Genomic DNA, 20,798 nt, shown 5'->3' with positions numbered 1-20,798 from the left:
ATGCTGAGAACACTGCTTTATATAGATACGTAAGATAAAGTAGCAAGAGGTTAGGGCCATTTCAGAAATGTCCCTGACCGATAGAAATTCTGTCCTAACCCCAAATGACGTTGTAGAAATCTTTATTTTTATTTTTATAGTTGTGTGTGTAGTAGGCAAGTCTGTGAAGGTCAAAAGACAACTTTGCCGAGTTGGCTCCCTCCCACCTCGTGGATTCTGAGATGAGGCTCAAGTCCGCAGGCTTGCCAGCCACTGCACTTAGCACTGAGCCATCTGGCAGGTCCTCAGTTCATCTTTTTTTTTTTTTTTAATGGAAATCAAGTTAGCAACTCAAGCAGCAGTTTTTAAAACGAAACACAATGTAATCCAGAGATAGCTAATCTGATGCATGTTGAGCATTGATGACAAGAAAAATACTGCATTTTGTTTTCCATAATTAATATTATGTTTCTAAAGGAGCAGAGCCCTTCATGTGGGCATGTGTGTACATGTATGTGCGAGCATGTTTGTGCGCATGTGCATGTGAATGAGTGTGTGCATGTGTGTGCATGTGTATGTGTGGCGAAAACTTTAGAAGTTTTAACAGCAATCTTGAGTTGCATCTGGAGTGGTTTAGGCTTCATTCTTTGTGAGTTTTCTTTTTACTAAATGTTTTTGTTGGCTGTCCAAACCAAGGCTGCAGTGAAGTTTCACGATGCAACATGGTCAAGTGCTCCCACAAGCGCCTGAGATTCATTTGACATTGAGTTTTAATAAATTTTTAATTATTTTATGTTTTTAAATGTTTTACTATAATACACACACACACACACACACACAAAACAAGTTTTAAATTCAGTCACATGATCTCATAGGGTCATGACCCACCATTTAAGAAACTATCATCCGGATGAGGATGAAAAGCCATTTTCTTATAGTGTATCTCATTTTTCTATCTTAAAGAGAATTCTGTCCATGTTAATCAAACAAACCCTCTGTTTCACAACAGGACAACTTACACATTAACCTGTCTCACGAGGGACCTAAGAGCCTGTTCTGTGTTCTCTTTTATATGTGTGTTTTCCCTTTCTGTAGTTTCTGTTATCCATACTCCAAAAAACATTAGGTGGAAAGGTCCAGAAATAAACAGTTGATAATTATTAAGCAAATTTTATTGCAATCTACTGTTTATAGTTGTTTAATTTCATGATTAGTTGTTGTTAATCCTGTCTGGTGTCTACTGTACAAGATGAGCTTTATTTTAAGGATGTGTGAAGCGGAGAGAACAGTGCGCACACACAGAGGCCTCAGGAGCTCCTGGCTTCTTGCAGCTGCTGGTTTGTTAAAGGAGCCTATGGGGATTAGGGAACCCTGAAAACTTCTCTCCCCATTATCACTGTGCCCAGCAGCTGCCTGGTTTTGTGATGGGCTGTTTAGGCAGCATGGCTACTTATTTTCCTCTGAAGCACACTTACTTAAAAAGCACACTTCAGGGTTCCTTAAGAAAAGGGGCAGGGGTGGGAGGGGGACAGGAAAAGAAAAAAAAAAAAAAAGGAAGCATGAAGTGATAAGAGAACAGAGTAGATGTTTTGGAGATTTAGCTCCTAGGAATGTGAGTGGAGAGAGATGACAAAGGCAGCAAAAAGTTTTGGAAGAAAGATTTAAACTGGTGTGCCTTGCTCAAAGAGGAAAATACAGAGGCACTCACTCAATGGGCTAAGCTTTGCCTGACAGGTAGCATAGCAAACATCTTTCAGCATTTCTCCCATGTGGCCAGCAAGCCTAAGCTTCAAATACAACTACTAGGTTTACTGCTTCCAGAGGGGTAGAAGACAGACTTGAGGCGGCACCCATCTTCCCTACTTAGCCTCACAATCGGATTTGAAAAGCTAAACTACTCTCTTTTTTTAAATTTTTTTTAATTAGGCATTTTCTTCATTTACATTTCAAATGCTATCCCAAAAGTCCCCCATATCCTCCCCGCCCCATTCCCCTACCCACCCACTCCCACTTTTTGGCCCTGGCGTTCCCCTGTACTGAGGCATATAAAGTTTGCAAGACCAAGGGGCCTCTCTTCCCAGTGATGGCCGACTAGGCCATCTTCTGCTACATATGCAGCTAGAGACACGAGCTCCGGGGTACTGGTTAGTTCATATTGTTGTTCCATCTATAGTGTTGCTAAACTACTCTCTTATGATACCCGCAAAGTAAGAGTAAGGCAGGGTACCAGGCATGAAGCCACAAGGGCTTTAATAGAGATGACATTGAAGCTGCTTTCTTCCACAAGTGACTCAGTTAACCTCTGGGATGCTCTGACTCAGAATCAGTTGGTGCAGGAATGCTCTTCCTTACACCAAGTGGCCAAACCAGTTCTCATGTTTCTCTTGAGGGAGATACACACATGTACCCTACACGTTTCTGGCTCTATTCGTCCAGACGGGAAGATTCTTCTTAATAGACTCATACCCATGGACAGGCGGTACAGTAGTTATGGGCCTGAGGGTAACATAAGGAATGCACTGAATCCATGTCTACAGCTAATGAAATCGAAGATACCTACTCAAACAAGAAAGTTGGAGTGTCTGGTTTTCTGTAAAAGCTCCTTTTATCTTTACTGTGTCCACTAAAGTTGCCAGTGTGCACAGTGTGCTTGTTCTGAAAGGCAAGCACTTGTACCTAATTAACTGAGTCACTAGTGTGAGTGCCACTACAAGTCCACAAAAGAGCTAGAGCCTCCCAAAGAAAACAAGCTCAGGCACTGTGATAAATGCCCACTCGGCTCAGGCACCGTGATAGATGCACACTCGGCTCAGGCACTGTGATAGATGCACACTCGGCTCAGGCACCTTGATAGATGCACACTCGGCTCAGGCACTGTGATAGATGTACAGTCGGAATTCGCTGCTTCCAAAACGGTGGAATTTTTTAGGTGGTTTTACAAGAAGAGAGTCATAAGGCTTTTATCGTTCATTTAACCTTCTTCTCAGCCATTTCTTCTTCCTCAATTATATTTAATGTATTTAGTATTTCCTAATTCTTCTTTAAATACCAGCCGCTTCATTTTTCAGAGCTTTGTCCCAATTGACTCTAAAATAATGTAACTGGACAGAGTGGAGTCTCTTCCCTCCCTGTCCATCCTGAGCCTCTTGCTCTGGGATCTGTGTGTGTGTGTGTGTGTGTGTGTGTGTGATTCCTGTGCTTTTATTCTTTGGGTTCCATCTTTAGACAGCTGTGGTCCTATTTGCCCACTGCTAACATCTTCCCTTATACCTTCTGACCACTAAGAACAGAATGAAAAGCATCCAGGGGTGCCTTGAGGGTGGATGTCCAGGAAGCTAAGGTGTCAGAGGATGGAGTTGCAACACATTACCATGCTATGTAGGGAAGAGAGAGTACCCTGAGAAAAGCTCCTACAGAATACAGACCTGCCACCTGACTTCTCCATGTCACTCAAGAACGATGTGGCCCACATGCACTTTTTAAAATGTTATAACTTCTAGAGATGTTTTTGGTGAAAATGTTTTAAGACTGTAATACATTCTGTCACTTATGAATATAACAAGTATTTTAATATGATTTGAAGCCAGTAGACACATGAGTTATAGTCCTGTGGTGTGAGTTTCTTTTTATGAAGCCCCTGCAGCATTTAGAGGGCTATTTGTCACTATGCTGACATTCCCCCATGTTACTGCTTCTTTAGTTCTTACACTTTTGACTTGTTATCAGGTTATACTTTCACAAAGCTTTCAGCCTGCAAACTGTGAGGCAGGGACCTAGAGTTGGAGGAGCAAGCCTTTAAGATGCCTCTCTGCAGCGAGCATAGCTCCCCTGGTTCTGTTCTAACGTAGTCCTTCACAGACTTACTTGTGTGGAAATCACTAGTGCTGGGCTCCGGCTCATCCTCTACAGCTGTGTAAGGAATGGGGGGTTGGAAAACAAAACAAAACAAACAATAAACAAAACCCATTCTCTTGTCATTTTCTAGGCAGCCAACCTGTAAACTCTTTGCTTCCAATTTAAATTTTGGAAACTGACTTTTATCTTATTTCCAAGTATATTCTATATACTTTAGAGAAAAGTTCTATCCTACCTATGAAAGGTATGCATACACACACACACACACACACACACACACACACACACACACACACACACACACATACACACATGCACACACCACAAATGCACACTCTGATAAACACTGTGTGTGTGTATATGTGTGTGTGTGTGTGTTTATGCATGTATTATGCACATATTATGACCATTGCTTGCCTGTCTGTAAGAGTCCATGTATGACATTTTCCCCCTTTAAAGATATTTGTTATGGTTGCATAGAGCCTTCTCGACATTCATTAACACAGGTTGACTCACTTCTTGTAAAACCATTTCAAAAAAATAGTGTGCGTTACTAGGATATGTTTATGCAGCTGCCAATGCCTTGGTTCTTGGTATCCTCCCTGTATGGCTGCTTCTGAACATGCGTTCATAGATTTCCCTTCACATTTACAAGTGTGTTTGACTGGAGGTCTTTCCATTTTGTTCTGCTGTTAGAGTCAATATACAAAGGACTTTCTATAGTGTTTAGTTGTAAAAAAAATACTAAATAGATAAAAAAAATAAGTAAAATCTATTTTTTCTTTATAGTCATCATTGTTATTTGTCCTGTGTGTAAACAAATAATTTGATGCAGCTCCCCTAAAGGGAGAATAAAGTTAAAATACCATATTTGGTTTCTTAAAAAGAAAAAAATATTCTTGCTTAAAAGAACCAAATACAGTGATTCAAGAGAGTGGGGGGGGGGGCACTGAAAAGCTGCTTGATTTCTAAGTTTATGTTACGTCTGTCCACAGTACCTGACTTCAGTGAACACTAACCCATAGAAATATTTGTCATTCTGACTTAATCTTGGGTAAAAGTTCGGTACCAATGTGAGCTCATAACTGGACAGTGTTTGCATCTATCCTGTAGGGGCTCTACAAAACTGTGTTTAATTCCACCAAATGCACTTTAAGGGTTTGGAATGTTTTTGTGTCTGTGTGTTTCACCAAAGTTCATAAACATTTTCATCCTGGATCTTAGTTACTTGGTTGGTTTCTCTCCACATTTCCCACCCCATTACATTTTATACATTATTTGTGTTGACAGTAGAGAATCATGAAGTGATAGATGCTTAATTGAACGTGTTATCTATGCCAAAGAAAGAATTCCAAATTTATTTCCACATGCTGGCAGTCCTCAACATAAAAACACCCAAATTAAGACTGACCTACATATACACATGGATATTCTCGGGCTCATATTTTCACTGTGTTACACCCACAGGATCATTCACAGCGATGACAATGGATCCATATAAACTTGGCATGTTCAGAAGTACAGCTCCCTAAAGATGGTCAGGAGTAAAGGCCAGAGGGGGGAGTAGATTTAGAGCATATGTATGGGTTGGGGATGAGTTTTGATGATCAGCTTTGAAATGCACTGTGCTCTTCCGTGAGATTAGTATAGATCAACTCTAAAACACCATCTTTCCCAACATGAGCTATATATTTTAAAACCCTAACTTGCTTTAATTCAAATTCTATATTTAGCGAGTCAGGTTGACTTGTGCTCACACATCTTCTTTTATTTTTGGCCTTTGAGAGGAGAGTTCCTATAGCCTGGGCTACTCCAGACCTCATGATGGAGCCAAGGATGTCCTTGCTCTTCTGAGCCTTTGCCTCCACTTTTCAAGTGCTGGGATTACTGGCCTGTCCTATCATCCCAGCAAGAAATATAATTTTAAAATGCATAATACTTACAATTATTCCTTTCACATCTGAATCGGACTTCTGAATGCATTCTACTGACACTCTGATTGGCTCCACAAGAATGCAAAGGTGAACACTTGGGCTGATTGAAGATGAGGCAAGTTCTGAGCATGTGTTACCAGAAGCAGAAGAGCCTCAGGTGTTGGGGCACGTAGGCATTCCAGGGACAGGGTGCCAGGCAGTGGAACTGATGCACAGAGAAGGAGATGATAGGGGCAATGGGATGTCTTACTTTTGCCAGTTTACAGAAATTCGAAAGGAAATGAACGTCCTCCTCGGGCTGGCACTGTTGGCTTCCTGCAACCTGAGCTCACAGGCCACTCAGAGTTGGCCTTACTTAACGCTGGGCTGCCTTTGGATCTAACAACAGTCTTAACTTGCATCTCTGAGGAGATGAGGCCTAGTTAGCAATCAATTCCTGTCAGCATGCTGTGTGCCTCGGTTGCATTCCATCTGAGTGGACTTATTGCTTTTATAAGGGTTTACAACTCCTCATCCATTGTGTTTCTGTATAGGCATGCACATGTCACAGAAGGCATGTGGTGGTCAGTTCTGTGGACAGTGGAACTGTTAGCCTTGGCAGCCAGAGCATTCACTCACTGAACCGTTTCTCCAACCCCACCCTGCATTCTTCAGCCTTAGTTTGGAATTGTGTGTGTGTGTGTGTGTGTGTGTGTGTGTGTGTGTGTGTGTGGAGGGTCAGGGTATGTGAAATGAACTAGCAAGAGTCAGTGGAGTGAAGCCTTATTTGATGGAATTTGTGTAATAGTCTGGTTCTAATAACTGCTGGCCCTAACAGCGTCACAGATGTACCCTGGCAGGTCAGGATTCCCAGAACCATAGGGATCAATCCACAAGGATAGAGCTCTTGTTCCTCCAACTGTCCAGAATCATTGGCTCTATTGTTCCAGTGAGTTCTATGGCTGGGTTGTGCTGCATGAGGCCTCTGGGCCTGCTCTTCCTGTCCTATAGTCTGGAATGCTTCCGTCTGTCCTCTGCCTTTACTTTTGCCTGCTCTTCAGAGTCTCCTGCAAGTGCCCTCTAGCCTAGGCTAGATCTTACTTCAGACACTCATGGAATTGTATTGCTGTGTGATTAAGTCCACGAGTTTGCAACTCTCCATTTATCATTGTGATTACGTTGCCTAGCTTCTGTGCCCTCCAATTGGAATGCTTAATGGAAACCAAAATTCTTTCTCATGGTGTCCATAGCTTGTGTACGATTGGAGTATGACCCATGCCCGGTTTTGCTTCGCTTCCAGGCCTGGATGAGCTGGAGCTTGTTCAGCGTGGTGTGGCTGAGATGTGTTGTTTGCCGTTTGTGCTCTGCACGGACATGGTACTCAGGCCACAGTGTCCTTTGGTTAAATGTGGCGATGGTAGTAAGAGCTGTCGGGAATGACGGCTTTATCAGCAGTGAGATCACTTTCGAATGGGAAAATGAAGGCAGCACATCAGAGCAGGAGGCGTTTTCTTCAAGTGCTGAATCATTGTCTTCTCTTAACTTTCTGTAGCTGTCATGAGACTGCTAACGGGTAGACTAACACTGAAGTCTGTCCACAGTGGTTAACCACTAACACATTCTTGTCACCATTCAGCACACTTAAATTCACCTAGCAAGCCAACATCTCATGACCAATTTCAGGAGAGCCAAACTTCAGCAACATTCAGAGCTGTTTCTGAGTACCAGGAATATGTGTATTTAGAAGAGATTTAATCTTTGTTTCTGGCTGCTTTGCTTTGCGTCTCACCATGTAACCCTAGCTGAGCTTGAGCGCGTTGCTTTCCTGCCTCCATTTTCAGGTGCTGTAATTACAGCACGTGCCAGTAGGCTGGCTGGAGATCGGACCCTTGTTCCTGTCTCCTCCCATTCTTCTTGGTGTGTCTGTACCATACACCAGTTGTGAAGACCATGCTGGACTTTGGCTCTGGGATAGCAAATGTCTACAACTAACTCCTTATCTTGGTTTTAATGAGAATCAGCTCAAACTTTTCAAGAAAGCTGTGGGTGGTAGAACCCTCTTTGTTTCACTGTTTCTCCTTGGCCAATGGAGAATTTCTTTAAACTAAGAACAAAAATACATTAAATAACTGAGTTAAAGCCGGGAAGACCAGAAACTAACAGAATCCTAATTAAAATTAGGCATACAATTAATCATTGGTTTTGATCATTAACTGTTTGTAATATTAGCTTCTGATTAGAAGATAACCAAAGCACGTTGTTTCTATTTAAAACATTAGCTGGCATGGTGGTACAGAATTTTAATTCTAGCACTCAGAAGGCAGAAGCAGGAGGATCTCTGTAAGTTCGAGGCCAGAATGGTCTAAATAGCAAGTTCCAGGACAGCCAAGACAACATCTGTAAACAGAACAACAACAATAACAAAAATACTAAGACTCAGGGCTTTGGGATGTGTTTTTATATTTCTGCTGAAAATTCTTCCCTAGGTCACCTGAGAGCAGACATGCCTTTTGTCTCTGCCACAGTGCCAAGAACTGAGTCCTCAGAGACCTGCTGAGGACTGCTGAGACCGTGCTGAGGCAGGTCCTCAGATAGCCCACTGCTGAGATAGTGTGGAGGCAGGTGTATAGAACGCTGGGGGAAACAATGCTGTCATTTCTTGGAAAAGCTAAGAAAATCCAGAGTCCCAAGGAGTTTAGATTTATAACAGATGTTTAAAATGTGAGTCTGGAGTCTAAGCCCAGGACCAAGCTGTCTCCTAAAGACAACTGAACTCTTTGCTACTGAAAAACTAGGAAATGAATAAAGTAGAGACTACACATATTCCATTAGGAAAATAAAAGGCAAGAGGAAACAAATAGCCTTTGCTTTATCTTTTAATGCTGAACTCAGGCAAACTATACCAGCCGCAAAATTCTTTAGTTAGGTAAGACAATATAAGGGACAATTGCAGGAAGCCCTGGCCTGCTTCTGAAGGGCACAGAAAGCATTCCTGAGCATCTGATACTGTGACTGCTCGGCTGTTTGCCCATGAGTAGCTCCTGATTCTGAGAACACTTTCTAATTCTGGAGAATGCATATCTTTTATGCTTTCTGCGTTATCAGATTTCACAAGTGAGGATTTTTTCCAAGCATTTTACTCATATACCTCTTGAAAAGAAAAGTAACAGGTGGAATTGAAGTTAGGCTTTCTCTGAAGTGGAAAAAAATATATTTACCATTCACAAAAACACATTATTCTCTTTGATTTTGATGGCACAGACATAGGTATGACTTGGGCCCTGCTGTATTGAACTCAAGAGAACATCTCTAGAAGTTGATTGTCTTAGAAGAGTATGAAGTATTGTCAGGTAGAAAATAGATGTGAGAATGAGAGAGAGAGAGAGAGAGAGAGAGAGAGAGAGAGAGAGAGAGAGAGAGAGAAAGAGAGAGAGAGAAACTACGAGAAACTACTCAGGTTTGAGTTGTTGCATGGGAGTGACAATGGGTGAATAAGTCAGCCAGAGTCCAGAAAACGCTTCATATATGAGACAGCAGTTGAGCACTGTCTTAAAGGTCACCAAGAGACTTGCCACATTACTGAGGAAAGGAAAAGAAGCCCATTGTGGGGAAAGAACTAGCCCAAGAAGCCTCAAAGAACTGAGAGTTACCAAGTGCAGAGAGCTTCCACAGGCTCAGTACCAGGTATGTGGAAGGTACCCTAACACATTGAGTCTTGGCAAAATCTTTGCTGAAAACCCACTTGGGAAAGTCTGTCACAGTCCCCAGTGCCAGGCTAAAAGTTACGACCTCCATTCTAAGGTCAAAGGGCCACTGTGGAAGTCCTGGAAGTGCCAGGGTGCCATGATCAGCTACGTACTTGAGGAAAATAATTCTGGCTGCTCCTGTGTACTGGAGATGGAGACTGTACAACTCCTGGGGATCTCTGAAGTATTTAGCAAATTCTTGAGAAAGGGGTGTCTGTAAACCTTGCTAGTTATCCTCTTAACATAACACAGGAGCATTATTCTACTTGACTTTTGGGAAATGACTTTTGGGATCTAGAGGGGTGGGATTGGGCTGTGTCCTTCACATTTTCTAACACTCCTAGGCATTGGGCATGCTGAGACCCCTGCAAAGAAACCCAACTTTCCACATGTCGAAAATAGGATGACCCTGAACTATGGAGTCTCCACACAAAACTGTAAATGAAAATGGTCTCGAATCTATGATTGTCGGATAACTTCCAGCATAACAAGGGTGTCCCAACCTTATGCTTGCATTTGCCCCGGCAGTCGAAAAGTTCAGTTCACTTCCTTAATTAATTTTGCCTCTATGACCCAGAGGCCCTGGGACATAACATCCACTTTATTTTTACCTGGTAGCCCACTGACAGGCAGAGTTCCCATCAGTTGTGATGTAAATCTTGGGCTTTTTAAAAGGGTTTTGTTTTTTGCCTCCCTACTGATGTATTTTGAGGAATAGCAGCTCTGGGAGAAAGGAAGGAGATAGTTTAAGGGGAGGAGGGGCAGAGCTTGGACCTGCCTATAGAGGATTCCCCACTGACCTGGTCAGTCTGACCTACTGAATGGTATGAATACAATAAATGCTGTTTTATCCTGCCTTGAAAGGCAGGAGATAGCACAGTCTAAATGCCCAGGCATGCTTAAATAGGCGACATGGGATGTTTGAGTTGAGTGTGTTTGAAATCTGAGCTCTCTGGCAGCCTGGGAGTTGCCACAGGTCACCTGCCTTGTTCCACAGGGACAGGCCCAGGTTTCACTAGAGACTGTCCAGAGCGGAATTGTAATACAAATTCCTTTCTTTGTTGGTTGGTCTCATTCAATAGACCACGGCCTATAAAATTTTGTAAAAACAATTCTTAAATATTATTTGAAAGGGCAAATGGCCTACGCTGAAAGGTTTGACAGTTTGACATATAGTGCATGGTTTTGATAGGTTGGAAACTGGAAAGTGTGGCCAAGAGTCTCCCCCTGCTTGTTAGAAGCTTGGTGTTGGTAGATTAGTATCTTTTTGTGGTGCGGAGTGCCTTTGCTTCTTGCAGTCTGGCAATGCGTCTGCTTCAGTGATCTTAAATCCTTTTAGACTAATTTGTGAGAGAGCAGAAAAAATCGCTGGCACCTTAGAATCCAGTGTCCGGAAGCACAGAGCCAGGTACCGCCAATTAATCATAGCAAGGCAGACTCCTCTAGAGATCTCTGATAGCATCAGAGTCTGTTCCCAGAGAGTCACGTAGGTGAGGAAAAGAAAGGAATGTGAGTGGCCTGGTCTCTCATCAGAACCTGGGAAGTTGCAAGGAGTAGATTTCTGCATTAGAATATTACATACATGCAGCAGTGTGCACGCAGGTAGCCATTGCTGGCTCTGCATAGCCAAAGGCCATTTGCAGGAGCCTCTGGCCCCTCAGTCACTGGCCTACTAGTTAATTGCCACACGGACTTCATGACACATGGGCAGATAATATGACATTTTCGGTTTCTGTCACTAGCAAACGCCACAACGTTGCTTGCACAGTTGCTAAGAAGCTGTCAGAAACCATTAGCAGTTGGCTAAAGTCGCCCTGTGGCATTTCCACATAGCATCAGCAAAACGAGCATAAATCACCCACTGGAGCCCACTGCTACCCTAATGAGGCCGTAAGCTTGTTTATGGAGTAGCATCATTTTTATGATTATTTCCACCTTTTCAGTTTGCCTTCATTTGGCGGCAGGAGAAGTCAGCACCAGGAATGAAGTCACTGCTGACATTTTACAAATGGGCTTCAGAGCTTCTGCCTGCTGCCGTGTGGTTGGCCGTGGTTCTCCAAGTTTGTGTAGTGATCTTAAAAATAAAAAAATAAAAAAAATAATAAAAAATAAAAAAAATAAAAAAGGAAATAAATCCTCCCGAGACCACATCGAGGTGACTGTATCAAATTGCGGAGTGAATTGAAATGCTAAAGGTACAATTGACCATTTAGACTCTCCTCTGAGGTCGAGACGCTGTGAGATCAATTTTCAATTTTAGAAAGTGGAAGAGGTTAAACAATTTATTAAAATCTATGAAAGTGTTTGCTTTTAGAGGCCTCTGTTTTATTATGCTCTTCTCGGCCCCCGTCTTCTGCATTTCCCTAACCGCGTTGGGAAGGAGCACGGTTTATTGTTTTAGGCTTTGTGAACATGCACCAGTATTTACACTGGATTGAAAGCATTTGCTTCCAATGAAAATCTTGTCTTAGATTACAACCCAGCAGTGTAATTTCCCTCCCAGATGGGAGTAAAGTAGCTGTATTTGCCTAAAAACAGTAGGAAGAACGAACTGTGCAGTAAGCCGGGGCTGGTTTTGGCTTGAGCTAATGATGTAACAGAAACCTTTTATTCAAGAGAGGTCACTGCCAGGGACTGAAGGGGTGATCTGGCTCCTGCCTGAAAGGCCCCTCCATTGTATCTCCATAAGTCTTCACTTAAAACTCCTGTTCTTAATGCTTCTACTTTCATACAGCAGAAATAAACAGGAAAGGTCCTGGGGACTGTTACACGTGGAATGCAGAAAGCCGCCCTCTCCTAATGGAGTATATAACTCAGGTGCCCTCAAGGCGAGCTTTCAGGAATTCTTTTGCCCGAGGTAATGGGAAGCTAAGGCTGCTTTAAGGCCTTGATTATCTATTAATGCACAAAGCTGGAAAAAAGTCATCTCCACTGGATTATGGTAGATATTTCCATAAATTATCAATGAATCCTCTTCTAGGCAGGCACTAGACATTGCTTGCTAAATTAATCTGAAGGGGTTTGAGATGGATAAAAAAAGGCTATTTTTGTGAAGGTGGAGACCTATCACGGAGAGGTGGGGAAAACAGTATTGGTAGGTTAGATGCTTTTCATTTTTAATCGCTGAGCGAGTCGTATGTTTCTCTTCCTGGGCCACCTTCTGCATATCGAAGGTGGATTAGCTATTGCAAATGTAACTGCTGTGGACCTGTTTTCTCTTTTCATGTTTCTTTAATGAATTGTTGTTTTATGTGGTGAATGGCTTCTCCGTAGAAGAAGCTTCGTTAAATACTGGACTTTCAAAGAATTTATTAGGCAAACCCAAGGGGATTGCTCATAACACTTGGTTATGCAAATAGAGGGCAGGCAGCATTGACTTAGGTGTATGGGTGTCTGGCCCATCAAGGAATCCAACATGAGCATATCCAGCCATGTGACACTGAAAATCTGGACTTTCTCCTTTAGTTGGATGGGCTGATGGCTTTAGTGTTGGGGTCTTCGTAATCTTTTCTAGAAAGAACTCAGTCTATGAGCCCAGGAAACCTTCATGACTTATATAGATATTAAATGCACTAAACTTATTATAGATGTTTTATAAAAGTTTACATTACAAGAAGCTCTGCCAAAACTCATGGTGGTATAGCTCTACTAACAGTCGAAATGTTGGAATCCATCTGCTCCTGACTAGAAGGAGTTTATCTCTGAACACATTAAGACAAGTGAAAGCCAGCAGGGGTCACTTTTCACATGCCACAAGGGTGGGGCATGAGTTTCCTGATACAATAGTTGTGAACAATTGAAGATCTGCCGTGTAACTGCCATAGGTTACTAGAATGAATGAAATCCAACTAGCAACCCTTGTTGCACTGAGGACTTAGAGTAGCAACAAGTGATGGAAGAAGTGAAGCCATGGACGAAAGTCTAATGGGAGTACCAATAGGTAGTAGCCATCGGGGAAGTGTACTAGCAAAGTGTCCAGTTCTTAGGACCATAGGTTCCCAATGACTTTAGTGGGATGAGGGTGCCCTGGGGTGTGGTTGCTACCGCACGTTGAAGCCTGGCTATTGTAGCTTTTCATTCTGGGCCCAGATCAATCAGTCCATTTCCCTGATAAGACGTGTCAGAGCACAGCTGCTGATCAGGATAGTGGGTTTAGTCCATTGTTATTTGTCCTTTGACTTTGGTGCAAAGATCAAAAATAGGTATTTCTAATGTAGGTCTTGATATATATTACATGGGTAACTTTTTCTCATCTTATCATATATGGCATTATTACAGTAATACTGTATTATCTTTTTACTGAGTTACAGAGATCAAGTATTTCCTAAAATAAGCAACTCAAGTGTTTATAACAAATGCCAGTAGAAAAATTGGATCCTTTAGGAATATGTTACCAGGTGACCTCTCAGTGAGTGATCCTTGAAGAAAAAAATGTAGAAACTGCCCAGGTTATTAGTGAGATGCAATTCTAACATTACTTTATTTTACTTCAATTGCAATTATTTTGTAATTAAAAACTATGTCAGGGGGTTTCCCTTACTGGATTTGATGCTCTTGCGACACTAAGCAAAATTATATCTCTCCTTTGAAGCATTCCATGACAAATTGCTTATGTGATGGATTGCCTGCAGTTTCCCATGCTGCTCCCACCCCCACCAGTCTGAAGATAGATCACCTGTGGCAGCAGTTGCTGTATTAAATGCATCTTCTTACCAGTTGACGTCAGTGACTTTATATGGAGTTCAAATACTCAGAGACCCCCACTAACCATGTCACCACACTGAACTCCCCAGTAGAGGTATTACATATACTGAAATAATTACCATGGCAACAAAGCCACTCAAGAGATGGATATTTCCCTCCAGTCCTTTTGCCTTTATTACTGATCTTTGAAAGATTTTTTTTTATAGGCATGATTATTTTTTAGTTGAGACCTTGTTCTTTCTCTTTGTCTTGGAATTTAAAAAAAGTACCAAAGAAACTACTAATCCTTTAATTGATCTTTTGGTTTTGTTTGTATCCAAAGGCATTCTATTTGAATAAAGCATGTTAAGGTAGCATCAGTCAAAATTTGATTCACTATATTTGCAGGTGATGGCTTGGACAACAGTGTAGCTTCCCCCAGCACAGGTGACGATGATGACCCTGATAAGGACAAAAAGCGTCACAAAAAGCGTGGCATCTTTCCCAAAGTAGCCACCAATATCATGAGGGCGTGGCTGTTCCAGCATCTAACAGTAAGTGGATTCTAAATGACATATGTAAACTAAATATGGACAATGAACCAGTTTTGATAGAGAAAAAAACGATCCCTCTGCGCTTCCTACATCACTGTGTTCCCCATTTTTAACCAAGGGTTAGCACTTATTTTCTAGACCCATACCCTAAAAATCAGGAGCTTCATTTGAAGTTCCCTATTGTAATTGTGTTAATTTTCAAAAGTTATAAGGCTCGGGAGTCCATGTGTACTTGTGCTTTTATGAATGTATGTTAATATCATTGCTTTTCCAAGTGACGCTGAAGTGCTTCCAGCTAGTTACTAAACTTTCTAAAAGGAAAGTAAAACCCTTCCTCGAGATGGTAACTGGAGTGAGCACTGCAGTGGACCCTCCTAGTAAATGACCTCCAAAGCCGTCTATAATGTTTGGATGGAAGATGGTCATGTAATTTGCTGTACAGTGGCTTGAATAGACCCTTTCATTACAACAGTTATGCGGTGAGTCACCCCAGTGAGAGTTGTCCCTGCAGTTAGAGCTGTAAAGGAAAACAGCAATACACAGGCAACTCTTCCTGTGCACTCCCCTGGGACTTTTCTCGCAGAGCAGCAGTTTATATTGTCTGTCTGAGTCCTGTTCTTTTCACTGCAGGAATTCTAGAGATGTGAGAAACTAGAGGCTTGGGGCTTTATGCCAACGGGGGATTTGTTTAGGTTGCTGATTGTTCTGAATGAATTTCATGCTCAAAATATTTATAATCACAATCTTTTGGTGGCTATATTGTAAGTGTACGTGGGCTTTTTGGCATTTTAGAAAGAAGCCAAACTAAAAATCTACGGATAAAATAATATTCTAAAATTGAGTTAAAATTGTTGACCAGGACATTTTCAATATTACGGATGGAGGTTAAAATAGGGGTACGTAGATGAATAGAAGGTTAAAATTTGTGACTTTGGCTTCAATAGACTCACTATTTTAAACTTAGATTGCTTTTCTTAAAGGCTTTTCTCCTTAAATGTGAAAGCTCAAAGCCTGGTGACTCTCACTCGCTTGCTGAGTTTTACAGCCACATTCTTCAAGAGTTGTTCTAGTTTAAAGGAACATACTCAGTGGTATATGAAAGCAACATTAACTTTGCTGCTCTGGATAGGGGCTGTACCTCCAATAACACTCAAGGATATAAATTAATCCACCTTCTCCAGCCCTGACGAATGAAATAAAAGCTGAGAGCAGTTGCAAAAACTAAAAACAACAGTTTTCTCTTCTTCCCATAGTGATTCAAAACATGGTCTAAGCCAGTGGTTCTCAACCCTTTTAATGCTATGACCCTTTAATACAGTTCCTTGTGTCATGGGTGACCCCCAACCATAAAATTGTTTTTGTTGCTGTTTCATAACTGTCATTTGCTACTGTTAGGAATTGTACTGTATTACATATATAATATAATACACACACACACACACACACACACACACACACAGGATATCTGACCCACAGGTTGCGAACCTTTGGTCTAGGTAGTGTTGAACATTTTTAAGTAAAGTTCCTGGGGTGGTTAGCACTGGAAACTACTGGTTTAAGACACCATGACTTTGACAACATATTTGCTTTCCTTGAAAGGATCCTGATTTTGTTACTTGTCTAAAATTTGTTGCATATAGGTGAATGTTTTGTAGTCTGCCTTATGTAACTTTCCAATGATGAGTATCAACCATGGGTGAACTAGAGAAGGAAGGACTGTGGTACCCAGGGCAGATGATGAAAGCATCATTTACAGAAGAGGTGACAGTCAGTCTGGGTGCTCATGCTGAGATGCTGTGAGTTTGTCTGAGAGCCAACTGGCTGACAGTTGAGTCAAATCTGCAGTAAGAGTCAAATCAAGATGGCCCTGAACTTACACCAAACTATTGCTATTTCCTGTCTTAACAGAAAAAAGAAATAGATCTCCGCTCCCTTCTCAGTCTGAGATGGAGATTCGGGGTGACGTGACTCTGAGATGTCCCTGAATAAAATAGTCAAATATTGGTCAGGACAAAATCAGAGAGATAAGAGCAAGCTATCTTACTCATCTGCCAAGTTTTCCAGGTTGTAGCCCTGTGAAGAACCATTCAGAGATCAATACCATCTAAAAGAAAGAAAAATCAGACACCAAGTCCTTTCTAGTGGAATGATTTTTACCTATAGCATAATGCTTATGTGAACTGTGTATTACTGGGACAATTGTAATGGAAATTACCCACGAGCTGATTTGTGGAGGCCTGGCTGGTTGCCCTCAGTCACTAGTGTGGGTCACTGCCCTGGAAGAGCAGTCCTCCCTCCAGGCTTCTTGGGCTTTCTATGAATGTCTATGGAAGTTGCCTTGCAGTTTCTATTGGGGACTTGTGTTCCCTGACCCACCCCAGCATCTTCTGCTCATAAAGAGCTCTGGGTGATGAGAACGACTTCCAAGAAGTCAGTTCCTCTGGTAGCAGTTTTGAAAGTAGAGCTATAGGGCATGGGATGTTTTCAGCCACCTACTTTCTCCAAGGAGAATCCACCCCCACCTTCTGTAACAGAAAGAGCAAGTGGATTTCTGTTTTCAAGGAATTCCCCCCATTTTTTCCCCCGATACTTACAGAGAGAATGTCTGGGGCACTTAGGCAGGATTACAGTCAGGAGCTGATTACAATAAATTCTATGGGAAAAGCAATAGATTTGAAGAGTATTACCGAGTGTCCTAGCTGCTAATACTGACCCTTTGGTAACTTCACTTCATGTCCTAGTAGCTCTTTAGGGACACATACTTTTTCCTTGGGAAAACTGTCACAGATCATAAAACAATTGCATTATTTCTATGTGATTACTGTGGTTTGTCTGGAAACTACATTATAAAATACTGCTTCACATAAAAGACCAATCAAAACTCTGATTTTTAGAAATAGTCATAACCATTTATTCATAAATTATAAATGAATTTTTCTTAAATACCAAAAGGGTGTATTCTTAAAGCTGGAACACCTTGTAGAAAGTAAGTTGCTAGTTCTTTCTCCTTCCTTCCTTCCTTCCTTCCTTCCTTCCTTCCTTCCTTCCTTCCTTCCTTCCTTCCTCTCTTTCTTTCTTTCCTTCTTTCTTTCTTTCTTTCTTTCTTTCTTTCTTTCTTTCTTTCTTTCTTTCTTTCTCTCTCTCTCTCTTTTTCTTTCTCTCTTTCTTTCCCTTCCCCTTTTACAATAAATGAACAGATCCTTCTGTTGAGTTTATTCATTTTAAAAGTTGAAAAGGCTTTCAAGCATTTGTGTGTTAAAAAAGCTACAGGGAAAGAAAACTGTGTTGGTATTCAGTTAGCCACAGGTAGATTTACTCAGTCACCCATGTCACTAGTCCAGAGAACTAAAGGCTGTTTCTTGGCCTCACAGACTGTAGCCATCTAACTTGCATACTCATGTATAATAAAAACAACAGGAGCAAAGGAAACAAGTCTGAGGCTCTGGTGATTATCGAGTCAATCCCTCCAGCTTAGACTTCCTGAACATTTGTCAGTGTTGATAAGTAGGGAAAGTCTCTTCAAAGAAACGATTCCCTTCAAGAGAAAAGGCTGGCTGACATGATTTAGATAGTTAATAAGAGAGAAGCGGAAAGGAAATAGAAGCATTTATTCATGGAGATGCTTGTGTTTGCCTGAAGACAAACCATTGCACACAATTACAAGCTACTTAATATCTTCATGAGTCAGAATCAGTTTGGGACTTATGTCACATCAAGATATTTCCCCTTCTCCTGGGCATTATCCCCAAAGTAAACTATGCATACTATGTCTTTGGACTTCTGCTGGGTGTGTTTCACATTCCATATCACTTACTGCATTGTGTTGTAAAGATATGTTCCTGGGCCACTTGGGATGAAGAAAAGAACTAAATACAGTGTTTCAGGTTAAAAAAAAAAAGCAAGGGTCTTTAGTTTCTCCACCTTATCATATTGCATTTTAAAGCTATAATCTAGTTAGAAAACTGGTTAATGATGGTCTTCTTTAGAATGTGCTGTGTTTGTGTGCTCTTGTTTGGAGGCTCTGTGTATTCCAGGCATCCTGAAAGTTGGGAGGAGTGGCAGTCAAGATACAGACTCAGGTGGAGAAAGTATTCAAAGGTCAAAGGTCATTACTTGGTTTTAACTAGAAGCCAGTCTTCCTGACTCCCAGTCTTTGCGTTGATATGAGGATCCCCTCAGGTTAATCCTTATAAATGTTGTTTCTGAGACAAATACACATATTATCTATGTGTGCCTGCTTCCTTTATTTCTTTATTTTCTCTGTGTGAACATCTAGCCTGGAAAATATTGTTGTATGTGTGTGGCCAAATTCATGGCTCAATAACTGATTTATAAGACCTTCATCTTATGGATACAGCCAGTGTGAGGGCTTGTAGAATCTTCCAGATTGAGAATGGTGTTTCCATAGAAACACTATTAGATGAAAAGTGCCCTGCGGGTCTGCCACTCTACTCATGGAGCAAATGGAATTGGACTGGGAATTGATTGCTCTAGAAGAGACAGATGTTGTCCTCTGGTTCTGCTCTTGGTAACAAGATCTATTGGAGGATCTCAGTGTCTTAGCCTTGCGAACAGTTCTGGAGGAATCGCCAGCTAGACACTGCAATCAATTATTGCAGTGGGAAAGTTCTAATTGATATCTCAATGGCTTTTTTTGTTGATCAAGGTACTAGAGAGGTCAGAAGGCACACCAGTATCCACACAGGGAGCGATCAGTGGCATTTTCTTTTCTCCTTATATCTTTCCTTTCCTTTCCTTTCCTTTCCTTTCCTTTCCTTTTCTTTTCTTTTCTTTTCTTTTCTTTTCTTTTTTCTTTTTGTTTTTTTTCAGGACAGGGTTTCTCTGTATAGCCCTGGCTGTCCTGGAACTCACTTTGTAGACCAGGCTGGCCTAAAACCCAGAAATCTGCCTGCCTCTGCCTCCTAAGTGCTGGGATTAAAGGCATACGCCACCACCGCCCAGCATATCTTTATTTCTTAACAGTGAATATTTTTAGCCTGTCTTACCTGTTTAGAAAGAAGTAGGGCAAATTTTAGAAAGCAGAGCGGCAGGTCATCTGTATTTGTGAACGCTTACTTGAGATGCCAATCAGGGTAATACAAAGTTCTGAAGCCAGGTGGTCTTTCTAAACCAACCCCAAACCACTTTGATTCTCATGTGCCTGGCTAAGGGAAGTGGTTTCTAATTAGAGCAATTAAATTGCATGTGTGTGTATGTGTGTATGTGTGTGTGTGTGTCTCACTGAAAACCAAGGCTTTGCAATGTGCTAAGCCAGCCCTCTACTACTAAAACATACCTGTAATCCAGAATTTTGATTTTCTTTTTACAACTTGCAGCAATCCTCCTGCCTCGGCCTCCCAAGAGCTGGGATTGTACATATGAATTATCATGCATTATCTGCAGATATTAAATCACTATACTTAAACACTAGTAGGGAAAAGTGAAAGCTTTTCCTTCCAGATGTCTATGGACCACATTTAAAACAAGCTCTTTCCAACACAGAAGAGTTCCTCTGTGGTCGTTTCTTTTCCCCTGGACTTACACTTCCTTTGCCCAGAGCTAGGTTCTGCTGGCACTAGCTCAGGCTTAGCCAGTGAGGCTCCTTTTGAACCTTAAGAGATGGCTGCAGCTTTTAACAACTCAATGGCAGCATATTCCAGCTCTGATTACATAAGGACCTGACTCCTTCTCATCCAAGTGGGAATCACCTATCTCAGGAGGAAAGTGGAATGGATTATTTAATTATTGGAGAGATGGGAATGCCCTAATTATTCTGCGATGTGCATCATCTAAACTCTGTTCAGTCGTGAAGATGGAATGAGGGGCTAGCAGATTCCAGAGCAGCTGCCTTCTTTTTTCTTGGTAGTTATTGAAATCCTAATGGATGGGTGATGAATTTTCTTAGGTCAGGTAAACTGAAAAGGCTACAGCTGGAGTTCTTCACCCAGAAGAATTGGAGTTAATACTAATGATCATTGTGAATTAGAAGATCAAAGGGGAGCATAGTCCTGTCTTCAAGTTCTTGCCCCAGAGGCCATTAGTGACCTGGCAGGGCCCTCTCCCAGCCT

The 20,798-nt window shown here is 41.6% G+C and overlaps 1 protein-coding gene across 9 annotated transcripts in view; it reads left to right on the top strand.

The window, feature by feature from the left end:
• Meis1 (Meis homeobox 1) overlaps nucleotides 1-20,798 on the top strand; it is a 139,224-nt gene that overhangs the window by 63,263 nt on the left and 55,163 nt on the right. For 7 of the 9 annotated variants that reach the window (XR_001779900.2, NM_010789.3, NM_001193271.1 and 4 more), the window contains one exon: nucleotides 14,585-14,730. The exons of the other annotated variants lie outside the window; for them this stretch is intronic. Coding sequence is in view for 6 of the 7 variants with exons in the window: in NM_010789.3 (NP_034919.1) it covers nucleotides 14,585-14,730 (146 nt within the window). In the remaining variant the exon portion in view is untranslated. The remainder of the gene's footprint in view (nucleotides 1-14,584; nucleotides 14,731-20,798) is intronic. 9 annotated transcript variants of the gene reach the window in all.

The sequence above is a fragment of the Mus musculus genome, chromosome 11 (genome assembly GCF_000001635.26).
Source record: "Mus musculus strain C57BL/6J chromosome 11, GRCm38.p6 C57BL/6J".
Lineage (NCBI taxonomy): Eukaryota > Metazoa > Chordata > Mammalia > Rodentia > Muridae > Mus > Mus musculus.
Note: the sequence above shows the minus strand (reverse complement) of the source record. Positions and strands in the feature narration are given on the sequence as shown.